The sequence below is a fragment of the Hyposmocoma kahamanoa genome, unplaced genomic scaffold (genome assembly GCF_003589595.1).
Source record: "Hyposmocoma kahamanoa isolate Upper Pololo Valley unplaced genomic scaffold, ASM358959v1 119, whole genome shotgun sequence".
Lineage (NCBI taxonomy): Eukaryota > Metazoa > Arthropoda > Insecta > Lepidoptera > Cosmopterigidae > Hyposmocoma > Hyposmocoma kahamanoa.
The window spans coordinates 3,668,103-3,689,457 of record NW_020653409.1 but is presented as its reverse complement, the minus strand read 5'-3'; the positions used below and the strand labels follow the sequence as shown (position 1 = coordinate 3,689,457).

The 21,355-nt window shown below is 36.6% G+C and overlaps 1 protein-coding gene across 3 annotated transcripts in view; it reads right to left on the bottom strand.

Moving 5' to 3' along the window:
- Positions 1 to 21,355, bottom strand: part of LOC113239973 (transmembrane protein 94) — a 79,301-nt gene that overhangs the window by 41,597 nt on the left and 16,349 nt on the right. For all 3 annotated transcript variants that reach the window (XM_026477162.1, XM_026477163.1, XM_026477164.1), the window contains exons 4-6: positions 3,614 to 3,762; positions 2,768 to 2,920; positions 1,216 to 1,424 (exon numbers count right to left, since the gene is read on the bottom strand). In XM_026477162.1, the coding sequence (XP_026332947.1) occupies positions 1,216 to 1,424; positions 2,768 to 2,920; positions 3,614 to 3,762 (511 nt within the window). The remainder of the gene's footprint in view (positions 1 to 1,215; positions 1,425 to 2,767; positions 2,921 to 3,613; positions 3,763 to 21,355) is intronic.

Here is a 21,355-nt window from a genome sequence, read left to right as displayed (position 1 = left end):
TTAATTTTTGATTTTAGCCATTTTTCAAACAATTTTAAACATTAAATCCTAACTGTCATAAACATGTGTTTTGTGTATGTCCCGCTCTGAGGGAAAAAAATAATAGTCACATTAATCCTACCGAAAGTTTAACACGAGGCCTCCTCATCTAGCGCCCAAAGTGTTACCAAGTGCTGGGCTACCAAGATGGTCAAAATTACTGTCATGGACAGGTGTATTAGTTAACACGAGGCGCACGACTTGTTCGTCCCGTCACTTGATAGTATAAAAAAAAATAGTTGTTGCGTTCGCGGCGTAGTAATTTACTCCCATATCAGCAAAGTAACGCCTGACCCTATTAAGGTGGAGCTCTACTGCTAATTGCACGATTTACCCTTCATTGGGTTCGCGGATAAAGAAGCAAATTTACTTCTATTTTCATTATAGTTTAATACGTGAAAAGAAAATTGTAAATGTTTGTTTTTGAACGTAACACAACTCACATGACCTGTTATTTTAAGCCTCGTTTGCACTTGCCATGAGTTCTTCAATTCACGTCGTGATAATTAGGAATGAAAGTTACTATAATTGTGACACCGACAAACAATGATCCTATAAACGTAGGTCTTAAGGCGATTATTACACTGTTTCGCGTCACGCAACGGTGTGCGCAGCTGCGTTTTTTAACGTTGTATCGAAGTATCTCAGTTTGTATAGAAAACACGCGCGTAAAAGTAACATGTTAATGTTCATTAACATACTTCAAAAAGAAAATGTTGTTTAAATCAACTTTTACTAGTTAAAAAATATAAATCCAGTGTAATTAGAAACTATATGGAAAAACAAATTAAATCCTGTATCTGTATCCTGTATAAATTGATGGTCGTTAATTTTTTTTGCTGGTTCAAGACCCTACGGAACTTGGGCATTATTCTTTCCAAGACCGAGATTTTCGAGACGAAAGCCTTAGATTACACAGCGAACAAAAATCTAACCCTTGGTTACGGTTGGAAAATGAGATGAGTAATGTGTCTGTGACCAAGTGAGGCCCACTTAAGTATGAAACACACTGAAAGCGGGTGCGGGTCGGGTCGGGAGCGTGGAGTGAGTAATTCCGTGTATTTATATAAGTGGTGTGTGTCGTCTATATAAATACACGGAATTACACCCGCCGCGTTCCCGACCCGACACGCGTCTGACCCGCACCCGCTTTCAGTGTGTTTCACGCTTCATTACCTTGCCAGTCCATAGCAGTTTAGTGTGACCCAAGCGATAGGGAAGACGATTTGCAACAGCGGCAATGAGGCGGCGATGGTTTGTAGAAAGTATATTTCTGACCAGTGCGTTACACCCGGCAAATGGTAAACGTGCCGGACGAAACTCGCGACCACTACTAGGGATATCACAAGGGGCAATACTATGCCTTCCATTATTTTCACTGTACACTGAAAAAAATTATATTAAAAGAATGCTGACCCCTTTCTTCGTCATCCCGCCTTTTTATTACCCTCTTTCCTGATTCCTGGCCACTTATTTATACATTTTTGAATAGTTTTCGAATTCCTTTTCCTTCCATTATTCTTACATTGGTTTGATTGTCATCGTTCCCATCAACATTCTCAAAGCGAGAGGACGTGCCCATGGGAGTATCTTCATTTTTTGATGAACTCTAAAGTAACTTCTTTACGTCATATACTTCTTTCTCATCAAAAGAAGAAGTATTTGAGAACTATCTAAAAATGTATAAGTGGCTAGGAATTAGGAGAGATATAAAAGCCGGGATGACGTATATACTCGTACATACGGCCTCTTTGGGGTAAGTAGACAGTTTATAAGACTGTTTAGCATTAGTAGCGAGTATTTTATACTGTTTGAACGTTTTTATATAATTGTATTATTTTTTAACCGACTTCAAAAAAAGGAGGAGGTTCTCAATTCGACAGTATGTTTTTTTTTATATGTATGTATGTTACGCGATAACTCCGGTATTTGTGAACCAATTTTCATGATTCTTTTTTTGTTGGAAAGGGGTACCTCCATAGTGGTCCCATTTAATTTTGAAGAAAATCATCCACCTCTAAGGGTGGCTGTTCACGCATGAAGATTCATTTTTATAAATAGCGCCTAAATTTTAGTATAATGAGCAATTATTTTAATGGTTGATTTTGCTATTCATTAATTCAAGGCGTTTTTCTCACTTAATATACTTTGGGTAGTGAGAACCGATTTTTATTATATCCTGTGTCAAGTCCCGTATAGTGGCGAACTAGGGGGTGAATCCGTGTTTGCGCACATTCCGGTAACCGATTTCAATAAAACTTAGTAATTATATGTAATTTCACGTACTTTTGAGGTCGGTTTTTTTAGTACTCTGTACTGAGATTATGTTACAGCCTTTTCTTTTCTCTTCTATGGTATTATTATTAAAAAAAAAAAAATTATGTATAAAGGGAGCCCTGAGCTACTTAAGATTCTCTATAGCCAAGTTAAGAAAGGAAATATTGTGGTTTGGAGTTGGTTTTATTAACCATCAAACGTTCCACTCCTAGCCTCTGGTCTGGTTAGTACCGAGACTTGCTGCCTCCCCCAATGTTAATGCCAGTCGTGTCAAACTCCGGTGAAAAATTGGTTTGCTGGCAGAGTCCCAAAAATATTTCATTATTATAAAATAATTTCATTTCAAAACAAAAACAATATTGTTTCAAAGATTCGCTATTTAGTTTATTGCACTGTATTTGTATATTTTAACGCCGTTTATCCTTATTTTGTACATCTTTATTTAACTTACCAAGTACCTCTGTTTTTCGAACACGGTGAGCGGTCGCGTCGTGCCTTGCTCCAAGGCCAATTTTAGATTCTTCAAATATGGCGTTTCGCACATTCTATAAGCTTTGTTTTGATGGGGCATCCTTATTCTAGGTGAATTGAAGTTTTCTTTATGCTGCAAAAGACAGTATACACATATGAAGATTACTTATGTCGCTACTCTACCTAATTAAAACAAAACACCTAGAGAACGGCATTTTATTGTATACCTAAGATACAAGTAAACAAATTTTTGTTTAGTTTAGGTATCACCTTTTTTTCGCGGGGAAATTTTCCTAGAATATCTCCGCCGCGGGGGCAGTGGAGAGGCTATACCCCACAGTGCCCTTCTCGGGTGCTCCAGTGGGAGGGATCCGGGATCGACTTTGCGCAGTGGTCGGCGCCGTATTTTGGCCGCATTGTGCGTGTGTCGCTTACCACCAGACGTACGGTTCATTCATCCTAAGCGCCCAGTTACGCTAGACTTTCGTTTAATGGCGAATCTGAATTCTATTTACTAGTCAACAACATTTAAATTCCTCTCGCCAAGCGGAGGCCGCGTTGCCGCCGCGTAGACCAAATTCTAGCCAACCTCGCCCGCGTGCCGTTCAATGCGGGACGCTCGTTTAAGTTAAAACGTAAAAGCTAAATAAATAGAGCATATTTTGCCATGACAGTTAGACGCACGCGGTCGCTGCGCGGCAGCAACGTGAGCGCGATGCAATTCGTGTCGAATAAATGCGCCCTTACACTTGATAAGATAAAAAGGGGATGATATTATCTACAGAAGAACAAATTATCATCTAAAAATTTAGGTTAAAAGTAATACCTGTGAGCTAGGTTTAAAGGTCTGTCCAAAGAACAGCTCTGGGTCTCCAGGTTGCAGCCCATGGCAATGTCCAGGCGCTTCTTGTCCTGGCCTTAGAACTATTATATCTCCTTCTACCAGTAACGCCCATGGCAGATTAACCACATGTCCTGTAACAAATGGACCACTATGGTTGGTAGTAATCTAAGAGACCCCCCACATTAGCGACTTTTCAGAATCAGCGTTTTGACAACACACGCACAGCGGTCACAGCGTCGACATGAGCTAGCGCTTCGTATACCCGAAGTTTAGTACTATTCCGCAGTCGCCCAGCCTGGCGTTGCGTCTCCGCTTCGCGGACGCTGTGCGTGAGTTGGCATGACGCTGCTGACGCTCGAAAGATGATAGTGTGGGGGATCTCTAAAGCTGAGATATATAACTTTGACTTCGACTAAGCAAAAAATCGTGAGGCAAGGGAGTTTTTCGTATTTACAAAACGCAGTTTGCCTAATTTATTTATTTATTAGATGCACAAAACAGTTTACATTCATTGGTACTCCAATCAATATTCAAATTTATGGTTTTAATCTAGAAAGTAAACCAAACATAACATATGTACATACAGCACGATTATTCAGCTCGTAAACATAATATTAAAAAGTACCTAAGCATACAGTTTCTTCTATATGGATAAAAATTAAATAATATACAAGGGGATAAAAATTAAACAAAAATACAAACGATGATTAATGAGATGACGAGGCGAAGTAATTCTAAATACTGTTACGAAATCTATAGATATGTTCACGTTCACGTGACATGAACAGACAATCTGACAAATTACCACGTGACGATAATATACTACTCAGCAGTGCACTGACCGAATAGCAATGTGCAAGACAAGCCAGCTGAGTAGATGTTTCCTTTGTTTTCCATTAAAAAATATAATAAAAAATATATTGTAGATATACTCGCATACTATAACGTTGCACGTACATAGGTTATCATTTTATTGTACTCTAACATTTTATTGCGAATTTACAAAAACTAAAAGAAAAACTTTAGAAAGGACCCGAGCCCGGCAGTGTAACGTATTGTTGTTGCTAGTCGAGGAATAACTCGTAATAGTCAACATTTTTATTGTTTTAGTCAACTTTATGTATTCCATTTTTTAAGAGCGCTCATTGGACGAGCGACCGCGTCATATCGAAGCTTCTCTATGAACCCGTTTTTTGTCGTCATCACGACCGTTGGTGATAGAGGACAGACCAAGGACGGTCATAACTGCATCTCGCCTTGTCCGCGGCGGATCTATATCAGTTGTATATATACATGTTGTCCAAAATTTCCGTAACGTGTCTTATTACGCGTTGGAATAGAATAAAATTAATTTGAGTACAACCTTTTCTCAACTTCCAACGTAATTGGAAGACTTTTAAATACAGTTAAAAAGTGTAATCTCGCACCCCAATAGGGTAAGTGTTGAACAAACGTATATTATATGTTTTAGGCAGTGTTTAGTCCTAAGTTAGTGCTTGTCCGCAGCCTCTTGGTTGTGCATTTATTAGCGCCTTAACAATCTTTCAAGGCAATCTTTTATTGTCTAATCATAATTTTTTGATGCTATTATTTCATTGTAACTCGCTGTTTATAAGAAAAAAAAAAAGTAAGTCATTCTGTTTCAACTATGTAACTCCGCTCTGATAGTGAACACCCACACCAACTGCTTTCGGCTTCTCCCTATAATATTAGGTGCACATAGTAAAAGGGGTTCACAATCAGCGGAGGTTCACCAACATATTCTCACTGTGGGCATTTATTCACAGGGTATTATTATACCACGGCTAGAATAGCCACCGTCGTCGTTTACGACCCTACTGCACCGCTCCAGCCTTCCTACTTGCCTAGGGCTTGGACGGAAACCACAACCCACTGACCCGGCGTACCCCGATACGTACCAGAACCCCGGCGCTGCCTTATAGGGAAGACCCCGCAGCCGCCACCGTGTCCAGGGGACTACCGAACTACGGAAGTGAAATCAGACTAAAAGTTAGGCCCTTCGAACCACGGTTTATAAATTTTTAAATAAATACTCTTTATTTATTTGTTGTTGACAAATCGTATTTTATTTACCACATCCTGGGTACGAACGTCACAACACATGTAAATAGAATTTGTATAAATAGTCTAGTTTTTAGAAATAAAGATCTCTTTGAATCCAGACATCAACGCTCTCTCATTGACGACGAGGGAACTCTCCTGACTACAGCATCCTCTCACTACGGCTAAGACACCTTTAGTTGTCAGCTTATCTGATCAGTCTTGTGAGTCTGTGAGACTGGCAGTGAGAAAATCCTCTCCTTGCACCCCTTATCCTTCCCACCTTCCGTCTGTTACCTTAGGTGCATGGTAACAGGCTTCCTCTACCTATCTATATACGTATATATACTAGTGTATGGTTAGGGCTAGGCTGTTAGGTGAGAACCTTACCTATTACTGCCGCCACGCGGTAATGAAAGCATTACTGCGTTCCGATTTTGAAAAGTAAGGGTGCTGGTGAAATTACAGGGACATGGGAGTTGTCAACTTATGTCTCAGGGTGACGGGCGTAGTGGCAGTGCCCTTTGTATCTTTGCTATTTAAAGCTCTGCAACTGCTATGGACAGGCGTCTCGCTTACCACCAGGTGCAAGTTTTTTTAATATTAGCGTGCTTCAGGTGAAAGAGAGGCACCAACCATTCATCGCTAAAAGGCATTTACGCAGTAATTGATAGCAGTTTGACAAACCATAGTGTCTGACGATCAGCTGTAGCGGGTTCTCATAAGACGTCAAATAGCAGAAGTTCTAAACTAAGTGATAACTATACCAGTGTCCAATGTGTACACGACGGACCCAACGCAAATGATACTCGTATAACGAATTTGGACTTTATTTTTATTTTTTATTTTTATTTCTTCATGGTAAACGATAATTATATACAAATACGAGTCCTGTACCCCACCTACGGTGTGGTCGGGCTCGGCCTGCGGCGCGTGGTCGGGTTCAGTTTACGGGGTGTGCGCATGCACTTCGGTGGCACAGCAGTTAGTACTATGGGCGCTTGATGAGGAGGTCTATTCCCGATTTGGGCCAATTTAAGAAACGAACATTTCTAAGTTGGTTTTGGTCTGAGTATTCTGGATTATCGTTTGGTATTCATAGTACCTAACCTAGTAAATTAGGCAGTAGTTTGGCATTTTTTCCCCCTAAATACTTCCCTTTGGCATAGCTTTCAAGAAAATGGAATCTAACAGAGACGGTTGAGATACATCTCATTTCCACTACATCGGGAAGTATGCCTTACATTTTTACAATTGTGAGATCGTGTGCTCGTAATCTATTACGCCTTCGTATAATTACCTCCATACGATAGCGTGCGTACGCTTCGGGCTACGGCCTCGGCACTTAGGACTTTTAAAAACAAAATGAATCAGCTCTTTAACGGCGGCCATATTTAAAAATTGCAAAAATATATTTTCACCACAAATTTTTATCAAACAATTTTAGAAAGCTTTTCGTGCCAATTTTTAGTCCGAGCAAAGCAAGTTTTTTCAACAGCCATTTACATAAAAAATAACGGCTACATCGAAAAACGGTGCAAACAAAATTTTTACTCTAAATTGTGATTGAAGCCATGCCATTTTCAGTCGAATTAGAAGAAATTTTTATCTATCGCCAAAAAAGTTTGTTTGGCAGCCATGTTGAAAAATGGCGAAAAATAAATTTTGACCGTTAATTATTATCAAACACCTATAGAGACCCGATCGACGTACCGATTTTCAGTTGAATTAGAGCAAATTTTTATAAACGCTTGTATGGCGGCCATATTCAAAAATGGCGAAGTACCAATTTAGATCACAAATTATTATCAAGCACTCCCAGATAACCACACATGCCAATTTTCAAAGGGATCAAAGCAATTTTTTTTCTGCCGCTAACGAACGCTTCTATGGCGGCGATATTTGAAAATGGCGAAAAACCAATTTTGACCACAAATTATTACCCGGCACTTTTAGAGGCCTCTACATTCCAATTTTCAGCGTAGTCAGAGAAAATCTATTTCAGCGGCTATTTTTAACTTATTTTTAAATCAATTGTATTCTGAGCTATTTTTAAAATATATGTGCAATCGGCTATTTGACGAAGCATATAAAGAAGAAGAATAAGGTGGCTTTTGCAAATATGCAGATAATCTTCATTATGATATTGGCGTTTAGTACGGAAACACAGATAACGAATAAATCTTTTTTGAATGCGTTCTATGCGCGAAGAGTACACCTCGTATTGCGGGTTCCAAATATGAGAGGCGTATGAGCGTATTCTAAAATACTTCGAACAAACGTACAGTACAAGATTTTAACTGTCTTTATATCCCGAAACTCACTAGAACGACGCATCACAAACCCCAGCGCACGTGATGCTTTGGTAACTATTTCATCTATGTGCGCATTAAACAAAAGTTTATTATCGAATGTGACATCCAGATCACGTGCTGTGTTTCCACGTTTAAGGACCTGGCCGCCGAGCATATAATTAAACACTAAGGGATTGTTTTTGCGACTGTAGGTTACTATTGAGCATTTGGCAGGATTTAAGTCTAATTTATTAGAAATACAATATTTCTTAAGCAGCAACAAGTCAGTTTGGAGAGCCTCAGCTTCAAACTTGGTTGAAATCCTGGAATATATTTTCATGTTATCGGCAAAACATAGGAGGTTACTTAAAGTCAAACACGAATGAATATCATTAGTAAAAGTAGTGAAGAGCAACGGTCCGAGTGAAGATCTCTGAGGCACGCCGCTTGATATTTTGGCCCAGCTAGAAATATGATTACTAACAACAACTGCTTAGCAACAGCTGCTGAGATCTATTGTCAATATAAGAAGCAAACCATCGAAAAAGATTGCCACGAACCCCAAGTTTGTTAATTTTTGAGAGCAGTTTGACGTGATCTATGCGATCAAAACATTTGCTGTGATCAGTATAGATCACGTCAACCTGGTCCCCGGCTTCCATTGCTGCTGATATAAAGTCGCTTATCAAGACCAAATTTGATGTCGTTGACCTACCCCTGATGAACCCATGCTGCAACTGTGAAATGTTTGTTTTAATTGATTCGAACAGCTGTCTGTAGATTAACTTTTCAAAAATTTTTGAGATGATGTAAAGTTTAGATATGGGTCGGTAATTACTAATTTCAGTTTTGGAGCCTTTTTTATGTACGGGGTTAACATAAACACGTTTCCAAGCCGACGGTACTTTACAGGAGGAGATGGAGTACTTAAATAAAATAGTTATGGGGATTGAAATCGAAGGAGCAGCTTTAATTAAAAAATACGCTAAAAGATTATCGGGTCCCGCTCCTTTGGAAACATCTAATTTTGAATGAAGTTTACACACTTCACTGACGTCGATTTCAACGGAAGAGATGTGCGAAGAAGTAGGTTCGTCCGTGGAATGGAGATTTCTTAGTATGTTGTCGACACCAGTATTGTCTTTCGGTAGAAAAGACGTGGAAAAATAATCAGAGAATGCGTTTGTAATAGATTCACCGGTATTAACAATTTTGCCTTCGTACGACAAGCTACTAGGCATTGTATTGCATTTGGAGCGGGATTTAATGTGAGACCCGAAGTGTTTGGGATTGTTGGCAATTTATGACTCAGTACTATATACATATATCTCGTAACATTCAGATTCCATGGCTACAATTCTGTCTTATACAATTCTGTAAGTTGTTCGTAATGTTAGAAGTTTTTCAACAATTCACATCACACCGCAGTCTGCAACTGACAATATTATTCTTGTCTCGTTCGTTGTCGTGTGATGGTCCCGGTTCAACGTCTTTACACTTTTTGTTTGGGTAGAACATTCATTCGATCGAACCCGAATTACCAAAGAAATTCAATCAATCATATAGGATAGTGTATGATTACATTTCAAGTTAATCACGTCAATCATCAATCCAGTGGTCGATCCGTAATCTCCATGATACGGATTATTTAAATCTCAATTTTTCTATGTATTGTGATTATTTTATGAATGCAAGCACTGGCTAACGTTTGGAAAAGCGTTTAATTGTCAACTTTTGCTGCAAAGTGTGATGTTAAACCCACCAAGCGCACGTCTTTACGCGTTTCTTGGCATTATTTATTTATTTATTTATTTCAGGCCGTATGACGCATATAATATATACCTTAAAGATTAAAGAAAAAAGAAACATTATAAAAAAAAAGATTGAATTAGTGTTGCGCTAAATTGTTATTTTACAATATCAAGTGACGGAACGAATAAGTCGTGCACCATATGGTAAGCTGCACATCTGTAACAGTTGCAGAGCCACTCAGAGCTTTAAATCGCAAAGGTCTGATCAGCACTGTCACTGCGCCTGTCACCCGCAGATATAAGTTGACAAGTCCCATGTGCCTGTAATTCCACCAGTACCGGAAAACCGGAACGCAGTAATGCTCACATTACTGTTTGGCGGCAGAAATAGGTAAGGTGGCAGTACCTATCTACTTCTCTGGACGACCAAAAGACCAAGATCATGATCAACCCTGTAAGATTTGGACAAAATTGAACCTGCGAAACTCTTGCGTCTAACAGTTTTACGTGAACCGTGTGTTGTTTTTAAGAATTTTATGCTTAAAGACAATTAGAATAATTTTACCAACCAACATTGTCATAAAATTACTAATTCAAACAGACATGACAACCCTATTCATTAAAACAAGCGTAATATAGGTCGAGTACAGTAAACAGTGTTTGCAGTCAATATTATGCTCTATCTCTTTAATGCAACTGAGCGCTTATGTAGTTTGAAAGATAAATTATAATTATTTTGATTTGCCGTCAGTCGGCGATATCTTGTTTGTTAATTTAAAAACAGCACAAATCAAATCAAATCAAATCAAATCAAATCAAATGCATTTATTCGTCAACATAGGATACAGTATATTGAAATACATAGTATTAAATAAGTTATAGCGACCCTCTATGTTGCACCTTCAGGTATACGAACTACATAAGTGGATGATGAACATAGTTATTTTACTTAATTATTATTTATTTACTTAATTATTACTTAATTTTATTTAATGTCAAATTACTTAATTATTACCGAAATATTCGTTTATAGAGTAAAATGTTTCATTAACAAGGTATTCAAATAGATTTCTTTTAAATGTTACAATGTCCTTAATGTTCCTTATGTCAGATGGTAATTTATTATAAATCTTGGCACTCATTGCAATAATACTATTACATAGGAGGGCAGATCTGCCACCTACGCTGTCAAGTTTATTATTCCTACGGGCACTCTTAACACAATTAAAGAAGTTTGGATTGCGTCTGATGAAAACTGCGGTATTAAATACATAAAGAGACATTAGCGTTAGTAATTTATGTTTCTTAAAATAAGGTCTGCAGCTATCTGTTCGTTTTAGACCACACATTGCTCTAATACACTTCTCTTGTGCTAGGAACACTCTCTTCACATTTATAGCATTACCCCAGAATATTATTCCGTAGCGCAATTTTGAAGCTATGAAACCGTGATATGCTGTTAGAACCACCTCGAGGCTAGCTTTCTTCCTTAACATAAATAACGCGTATGAGAACTGATTCACCTTCTTACATATAAATTCTATTTGGGATTGCCATTTCATGTTACTGTCTATATACAAGCCTAGAAATTTAGTAGTAGTGGTCATGTCAACGTCAATGTTATTATTAGTAATTGGGTTCAAGGGGGATTTTGTTAGTTGAAAGCTCATAACTTTAGTCTTACTGAGGTTTATACTTAAGTTGTTATTATTAAGCCACTCTACTACTTCTTTAAGACTGTCAAGTATTTTAGATTTGTCTTCGTACAGTATAGTACAATCATCTGCAAATAGTACCATCGGATAAAGTGTGGATTTTATTATGTCGTTAATATAAATTAAAAATAAGAGTGGCCCCAAGATACTTCCTTGAGGGACACCATGAATAAGCGTATTTGATCTGGATGTATATACATCCAGATCAAATACAAATCTGCAATAAAACAAATACTGAAAAATTATATAATTTTTCAGTATTTGTTTTATTGCAGATTCTATTTACTCTTGTTAGTTGAATTCTATCACTAAGGTAGGACTTAAGTACAGACAAAGAGTTACCTCGAACACCGTAGGTCTCCAGTTTTTCTAAAAGTATTCTGTGATCAACAAAATCAAAAGCCTTTGTCAAGTCTAAAAACATGGCGAAGACTTCCCGCTTTCTATCCATTCCTGAATATACCCTACTCAAAAACTCATAAACAGCTACATCTATTGATTTTCCTCTTCGAAAACCTTTTTGCTCTTTTGCAAATATGTTTTTGCTTTCAAAATAATCGTACAGGTTATTGTGTATCACTTTTTCAAAAATCTTTGAGAGTACCGGTATTAGGGCCACTGGTCTGTAATTTTTTAAGTCTTTTCTATCGTCTTTTTTATATATGGGCTTGATTATTGTAGTTTTTAGTGCGGTAGTGTAAATTCCTTGTTCAAAACAAAGGTTTGCTATGTAGCTTAAAATTGGGGATATAGTAAGACAAGTATTTTTTAATACTTTAGTGTTTATGTCGTCATAACCCGTGCTTGTTGTGTTTTTTAAGTAGATTAATAATCTGTGCAATAGATCCAGGATCAGTGGGTTTCATAAAAAAAGAGGAAGGACTGTTGTGTTTGCAAGTAGATTTGAAGTTTAGATTTTTGTTATGTTTTAATTTCGTAATATTAATATAGTAGTCATTAAAAAGTTGAGCAATATTTGAAGGATTAGTAACACGTTTACCATCATGCACAATTTCAGTGAATTGTTCCGTAGGCGTAAAATTTTTTTGTTTATTTATAATCTGCCATGTAGCCTTTGATTTATTACCTGACTTATAAATGTGATAGTTATTCTGAGCAAGTTGAGTTAAATTGATTATTTTTTTGTATCTTTTAACAAATTTTCTAAAATTCTCTTTATCAACTTGTTTTTGGGATATCCTATATTTCCATAACAAGGATCGTTTCCTTCTACTGCATTTTATAATGCCCTTAGATAACCACTTTGGCCTCTGTAATGTAGATCTCTTCATTCTGATAACCGGAAAGCAGAGATCGTATAACAGTTTATATAAATCGTAAAAAGCATTAAATGCTTCATCAGCATTATGTTTCTGATATAGTTCATCAAAAGACAAGCATTGGACATATTCGCTAAATTTTTTCATATTTTCCTGGGAGTAGTCACGTTTAAAAAAATACCAATGTTTGAACCTACATGATTTCTCTACTGGACAAGTCATAATTTGTGCTTTATGATCAGACAGGCCTAACTCTATCACTTCAGCTTTCCCCTTACGAATGTTGTGTATTATATTGTCGAGGCACGTACCACTGTTTGGTCTTGTAATTTCATCAATACCGAATTCCATATTGTAGCTTTGTACTAATGTTTCAAATTCTTGCGTCATTTTATTATTTCTAGTTAATCTATCAATATTAAAATCGCCACAAATGATAATTTTTCTGTTATTAGATGTCATTGGAGATATAATTTCTTTGAAGTTTTTAGAAAACTGTTCGTAATATTTTGCAGCATCTTTACTCTTTGGTGATTTGTATACGCATATGACAATTAACTTATGATCAACAAGTTCAATTCCACAGCAGTCCATAACATATGGTATGGTAATTGAATCTATACCTAAATATAGTTATTTAGGTATAGATTCAATTACTTTAACGTTCAAGTCATGCCTAGTCAAAATACAAGAACCTCCAGATCTGTTATTACGTGTAGAAAAGGTCCGTAGTTTATAATTCTGCATGCCTAATAGTGAAGTATCTTCTTTGATCATATTATGTTCTGTAACGCATAACACATCAATTAATTTATTATTTCGTTAGAGTTCATTTAATCCTACTATCAATTTGTCTGATTTATTTAATAATTCATTAATATTCTGATGAAGTATGTTTATATGATTATACACGAAAAAAATTATTATCAAATGAATTTAATACGGAATCGTTACGATTTGCTGTAGAACCACTATATTTTGTTACTTCCAATACTCCCACATTTTTAGCAATCAATTCTAATGATAAGCTACTACTTATACCAATCATCAGTTCATCTAAATCTTTAAAAATCGAGTTATATCCATAATTGTTAAGAGTGCCACTATATTTCTTGAACATACTATAGTCATATTTTAATTTCGAATTAGAGTCATGAATATATGCGACAAGAAGACATTTTTCTGCGATTTTAAAGAATTTGCGCGAAAGAATGACACAACCATTCCCTAGAAAGCGAAAATGGCGGAATGAGCTCAAGTAGGTCTTATGAGACTTCAGTATTGCAGTGAGCACTGAAAATCATACTCAAGTCTTTGCCATTAGGGTCGTATTTCCAGAGCTTGAAATCATACTCAAGTCTGCTCAAGTCCTGACTTGAGCATTGAGTGGAGTTCTGGAATACGGACTAGATAGAAATGTTGCCACCTCTTTACTCGTATTTCTAAAGCCGCAAGTATCAGCAGGTGGATCCCTTTTCCTTGGCAGAGAATGACTGGAACTATATGGCTAGCACTGACATTAATTCATATATTTTGAGTTAAAAATAAAACGTAATTTTTCCACACAAAAAAAAGAACTATAATTTTCTGTAAACTATCAATTTTTCAAGAAATTACAGAAGAATAAAAGTTGTCACAAATCTAATTATTTATCTGATAAAAAAAGTTTGGTAATTTACAAATTATTCCCATGTTCACGAATTATCGGTTTAAGTCCACCGCGCATCTTTGTTGTCGTCAAATTATCAAATAACATATAACCGACCGAGCGCATTGGAACCAAAATAATGAATTATTGATTCCCTTTCTAACTATATATATGTATGTATGTAGATAGAGCATATCGTCGCCTTACTTTCCCAAACTCGTATCTTAAAGCACAAAGTTACTGAAATGCAAAAAATGGATTGTATACCTATACAATTTTTTTAATTTTTAATTTAATAATTTCATACCATATTTCCTTCATATTCACACACTGGCCTTTACCTATTCTTAGGGTCGTATTCTAGAACTCTACTCAATGCTCAAGTCAGGATTTGAGTATAATTTAAAGCAAAGAAAATCATACTCAAGTCCTTGCCATTAGGGTCGTATTTCCAGTGCTTGAAATCATACTCAAGTCTGCTCAAGTCCTGACTTGAGCATTGAGTAGAGTTCTGGAATACGACCCTTAAAGTAATGCATCCAAATTAACCCCCTTGATAAGAATTTAAAATAAATAGAAAGTTTTGCGATGTCCTGAATTGATTTTTTTAAGATACGAGTTTGAGAAAGTACACTGTTTTCTATACTCGGCTTAATAAACTTTGCTAAATATACTATACTAAATATAAAACATACAGAACAGTGGTTTGACCTAGTAAGTAGGTTCGAGTCCGGGATCGCACCTCCGAGTTTCTCGGAATTGATGTGCGAAATGGAATTTGAAATTTACCATAGCTTTTCGGTGAACGAAAACATCGTGACGAAACCTGCACGTCGAAGAAGGTTCACAACCCTCGGAAAACGAACGAGGAAAACCAGCATTGGGCCAGTGTGGTGAAGCCCCAACCAGCATTGGGCCAGCGTGGCGGAGCATGGCTTAAACCCTCGCCTGAGAGGAGACCCGTGCCCAGCAGTGGGAAGTATAAATGGGTTGATGATGATGATAATGATTCGATATAACCCGATGGTTTTCGAGTTTTCGGCCGCGGACAGCTCCGTTTTACAGCGGACTTTTGCGAATGTGTGCGTGTATTTTGATATGAGCGAGTAGGTTTCATGAATGTCATAGAAGCCGGGACCCGATCAGCTTGTGTGGTGGACCACTCGCTGTGATTGGCTAAGATCATTCCCCGTATTATCAAGAACAGTTGACTACGCGTTGAGTATTGAATATTTTAACATAAGCTTTTTAAGTGATGGGGTGTGAAGGCTGTCTAGTTGTCTTTTGATAATACCTGGAAAATTTTAAGCAAGCCGGTGCTAATCGAGTTATATGGACTGATGTCTTGGATGGACTGATGTCTGTAGTGCAGAGCTATGAGTGTGTGCGTTAAAAAAATAATTTAAAAACCCGCTTTGAGATCAATCCGTCCATTTGAAAGCTACGATGCCACAGACAGAGATGCACACATACAGACAAAGACTTCAAACTTTTAACTTCCTCTTTTTGCGTAGGGGTTTAAAGGAGACGTCCGTCTTTTTCGGCTTAATGGTAATTATGTCTATTTCGCTCTAAATGGTAAGTCTGTACGGTAGCAAAAGAACTCACAAACCACCAAAATTGTTTTTGTGAATGACAAAACGCAAGAGGCGTTGTAAAAATATCGATTTCGACAATATTTGCTTCTTAATACTGTGTAATATAACGCGTTCTACTCAATAGCGACACAAAATCTAGAGATGTCTAATTACGCAATAATAAGAGGAAATTTTTCCCAATAAACACACGCAATTCATATAAGGAAACTACAAGAATACTTTGGGTAAGATAAACTCTACGTATTGTAGTTTTAATGATAACACTTTCACACGAAGCGTAATTATAATTAAAACGCTATTTTGGTCTAAACACAACACACAATACAAGTTCTTTGTTAACTTCTAAGAACGATAGTTGTTAAAGTTCGAAGTTTATCGCAAGTAATCATTAAAATATTATCTTCACTTCTAAATCATTGTCGGCCATTGATGTAGAGCAAGAGAGCACTTGCCTTTCAAAAATTTAATAGACGTTACTTACAGTTACAGTTTAAAGGAAAAACGTTATTTACGTTTTAAATCCTTTTTTATTATACTGTTTCCCTTTCTGTCTCTACGACTCACACCATATACACTGTCGACCAAAAGTTTGAGACCACTAGTAAAAATCTTTGTCACCCACAAAATATTTCAAAACTACTTGAGATAAATAACTAATTTGAACACATGCATATTCTATTGTTATTAGAAAAATTCTAAGAGTCATTCTTTCTGTAAATTTTTTAAGTTATCATCCTATAAAGGTCTATTGTTTCAAAATATGAACGAGTGCCGCGCTAGGCACAGATGGTAGTCATTGTAATATTTTTATGAGCTGCTCATTACTAATTATTTTGGTTTTGTTTCGCGTTATCCGAAATGTATGACTATTTTGCTTCTTAAAACATACATATTTATTACCTGAGTTTTCATGGAGTTAATCTTTCTTTATCTTGGTTAGTCGAAGCTCGTCGTTGTTACAGTGAAGACATCTTTAAATGGGAAAAGTGCGCGAAATTAGCAGTGAAACTTGTTCTGTTATAGTTGTTATACACAACGAAGGCAAATCAGAACGTGAGATTGCCACTCAACTGAAGTTGTGACTTGTGTTCATAACACAATAGCGACTGGCAGTGATCAAGCACAAGGAGACTGGCAGTGATCAAGATCGTCCGCGATCGGGAAGGCGGCAAGCTACAACTTCTAGCGAGGATAAGTTCATCATCGTTATCAGCAAGCGGAATAGACGTCTAGCAGCACCAGAAATCCGCGCAGAAGTGAACAAATCCCGATCTGAACCTGTGTCATTGCCCACAGTAAAAAGACGATTGAGAGATGCTAAGTTATTTGGCCGCGTCGCCGTTCGAATAGCTACCAAGGCCACAAAACAAAAGGAAACGGATGCGGTGGGCTCTTACCCATCGAGACTGGACCGAAGAAGACTTTAAAAAAGTTCTTTGGACAGATAAATCCAAATTTCAAATATTTGGATCAAAACGACGAATTTTTGTTCTGACGTAGCGCTGAGGAAAAGATGATGCCAGACTGTGTGGTGCCAAAAGTCAAGCATGGTGGTGGTTCCATTATGGTCGGGGGATGCTTCTCGAGCCATAGAACGGAGATTTGGTACGAGTTGAAGGATTCATGAAAAAGGAGCAGTATAAATGAATACTACAGCAAAATGCCGTTCCATCTGGTTTACGATAATTGGAAATGGATTTTATTTTCAACAAGATAATGATCCAAAACATAGTTCAAAATTCTGCAGGAGTTATTTAGAACATAAAGAAACAGAAGGGGTGTTACAAAATATGGTGTGGCCCCCTCAAAGCCCGGATCTTAACCCAATGTAACTTTTGTGGGAAGAGCTTGATGGAAATGTGCGCAGTTGTTGTCCCTCCTCGCAAGAAGACATTTGGAAGGCGTTACAAGATAGCTGGGACAATATTTCACAAGAAACAATCGACAAATTTGTTACTCGTATGCCGAGACTAATAAAAAAAGTAATTAAATGCAAGGGAGGATTTTTTGACGAAAAATCTGTTTAAAATATGAACGGCATTTTTAACGTAAATGGTTGATGTTTCTTGATTTGTTTTGTTCTTGATGTATGTGTATTAGTAGATAAGTATTTTAATTAATAATTAAACCTCTTGCTTTGTACTTTGAGTTTTATTTCATTTTCCTTCTTTGATGTAGGTGGTCTCAAATTTTTAAATTTACTCTTCATTCATGCTTCTTCAGCTCTACCTACCGGACTTAACCGGAGGCATAGATACCAAATCCAAGACTTTTCAGCAAATAATTTCATAGTTGACTTATTCAAAGGCTTTTTAGAATCTGTTTAGAATGAAACAATGTATCAATCTATATTTTACTTAAAACACTTTTTAAAATAAAATCAGATACTGTAGTACGTTATTATATAAGCTTTTGAATCGTTCTTTTCGGAAATTGCTGTGAACACTACAAAATCATTAAATTCCTACCCTTCACTTGCTATTGATCTCCTAAAGGAAAATGTTAACGTTTGTGGCAGTTTATTTAATTTTCGTCATGTTAATCCACAAGACATCATAAAAGCTTTTAAGTCAATACATGTTAAAAAAACTGAAGATCTCTGGGGCATATCAACTAAAGTTATAGACTCAGTTATTAATCTCATTTCCCCACAGTTAGCTGTAGCTTTCAATAGGTGCGTTGACGAAGGTGTTTTTCCCGATTTAATGAAATACAGCAAGGTTATTCCCTTATTCAAAAGCGGTAGGAAAGTTGATCCTAGCAACTATAGGCCCATTTCAATTTTACCAGCTTTAAGTAAAATATTCGAAAAGGTTATGCTAACTCAATTACTGTCCTTTTTCGGTAGGAATCATATTTTTCATAGTGAACAATACGGGTTTACTAGTGGTAGATCGACTAGCGATGCGGGGGTAGCGTTACTAAAACACATCTTTGATGCTTGGGAAAGGTCCCAGAACGCTATTGGTGTTTTCTGTGACCTCTCAAAGGCATTTGATTGCGTTGATCATAATACTCTTATTAGTAAGCTGGAACATTACGGTGTAAATGGCAAGGCGTCGAAACTTGTCTCGTCATATCTCAACGGTAGAATTCAGAAAGTAGGCATAAATGGAGCGACTTCTTTGGGTTCTCCAGTAAAAATGGGTGTTCCGCAGGGCTCAATACTTGGACCTTTCTTATTTCTGATTTATATTAATGATCTGCCATTCTTTGTTAAGGACCATTGCGAAATAGTGTTGTTTGCTGATGACACATCCTTGATTTTTAAAACAGACAGACATGACATTAACTATGACCGTATTAATGATACCCTCTCTAAAGTAGTTTATTGGTTTAATGCTAACAATTTATTGCTTAATGCCAAGAAGACAAAATGTGTTAAATTTGAATTACCTAACGTAAAATCGACTAGTCCAAGCATAGAAATAAACGGAGAAAAGTTAGACCTTGTTAATAAAGCAGTCTTCTTGGGAGTGACCTTAGATAGTAAACTTCAGTGGTTTCCACATATATCGTCCCTGGCCAGCAGATTAAGCTCCGCTGCATACGCAGTCCGCAGAATACGTGAGCTTACCGATGTTAGTACTGCTAGACTAGTTTACTTTAGTTACTTCCATAGTATAATGTCCTACGGGATTCTCATGTGGGGTAAAGCGGCAGATATTCAAACCATATTTGTATTACAAAAACGAGCGATTCGTTCTGTGTACCGTCTAGGCTCTCGGGTATCTCTCAGAGAAAAGTTTAAGGAGACTGGTATCATGGCTGTGGCATCACAGTACATTTACTCAAATATTTTATATGCCCGTAAAAATATACATAATTTCAATAAGAAAGAAGATATCCATAATATTAACCTTAGAGCTAAGTCCAAACTCATGGTACCACGATTTCGTTTAACCAAGGTAAACAACTCTTTTATGGGGAACTGTATACGTTTTTACAATAAGATTCCGGAGCATATATTAAGTTTATCATTTCCTAAGTTTAAAAACTACATTAAAAATATTTTGATCGAAAAATCATATTACAAAATTGAAGACTACGTGTTAGATAAAGATGTATGGAAAGACGACATGGCTCCAGAATCCACACAAATTTGATTCAAAATGTATTCCATAGCATTTAAGTTTATTTGAAAAGAGCAATCCCTAGAGTTTCTTGCTCGTTCTTCTCAGGGAGGTCAGCGTAGTGAACGAGCAGTACCTTAAATGTGACGTTTTCAAGTGTAAATTTATTTTACCTATGGAATAAATCATCTTTGACTTTGACTTTGACTTTGTACTGTACATTTAAGATGTCATTGATGATTTATTACTATACCTAAGATTACATGTATTTCCGTATAAACTAAAATCACCCCGAGGACATTCATAGCGCATAGAAACTGAGAATTTATATCCGTGATTATTAAAATCCTATATCTTGTAGAAGTCGTCTGACAACTTTGTGTAACTACCCGTTAATACCGCAATTATGGGAAATACCTATTTTCCTAGTAGAATCAATGCATCAATAGCCAAAGAATGTTCATTATTTCTATGACAATTGCGTACGTCTCATAAACCACTATTTATGGAAATAAGTTCTGCGGTCTTCCCATGTGGAAATGTTGTAATATAACATTTGTGGCATTAAGATTTATAAATTGTTACATGGTTTTGTTTATACATCTTATGGTGACCTTATGCATTGTTTTTACTTAAAAGATAAGACCAACAGCACGTTTTGGTTAACACTTACTACTTCAGATTGTCTGATCGTAAATGGCATACAGCTAAATTTAAATCTTGGCTGTAAAGAGAACCTTGCCCTTTTCCGTACTTACAATGTCGTTAGGACAATTTTAATTATCCTGAGGTTATTTATATTGTACACTGATAAACATAAAATATAAACAATGTATAAACATAATTTCAACTTCCAAAGCCTTAGGGAAGTTAGGCATATGCTGAGTTAGTGTTCTTTGAAAGACAAATGTTTTTCATTTTCTTTTTGTACTTAATCTAAATTCATGACATTCTCGTGAATAAAATGTTCATCTATTTATCTATCTAATTTCTCAGGCTTCAAGTCATACTCGTGCTCTGCCCTGGTATTTACTCTGTAAAGCTCTTAACTGTCTGTAAGGCGGGACTAATAAACTTTAAAGTAAACACAGATGCATTCGATTTATTAAAGTGGTGAAGTATGAGGGCAAAATACACGTAAAAACAAAAAATATTAACAAGTTTTTGAAAGAAATATTATTCATCTGTGTGCGGTGGAGAGGTCACGACGAAATCCAGTCTGGGGGTCGATTCCTTACCGAATATAAAAAACTACAAAATACATTTTATATTATATGTGTGTGTGTGTGTGTGTGTGTGTGTGT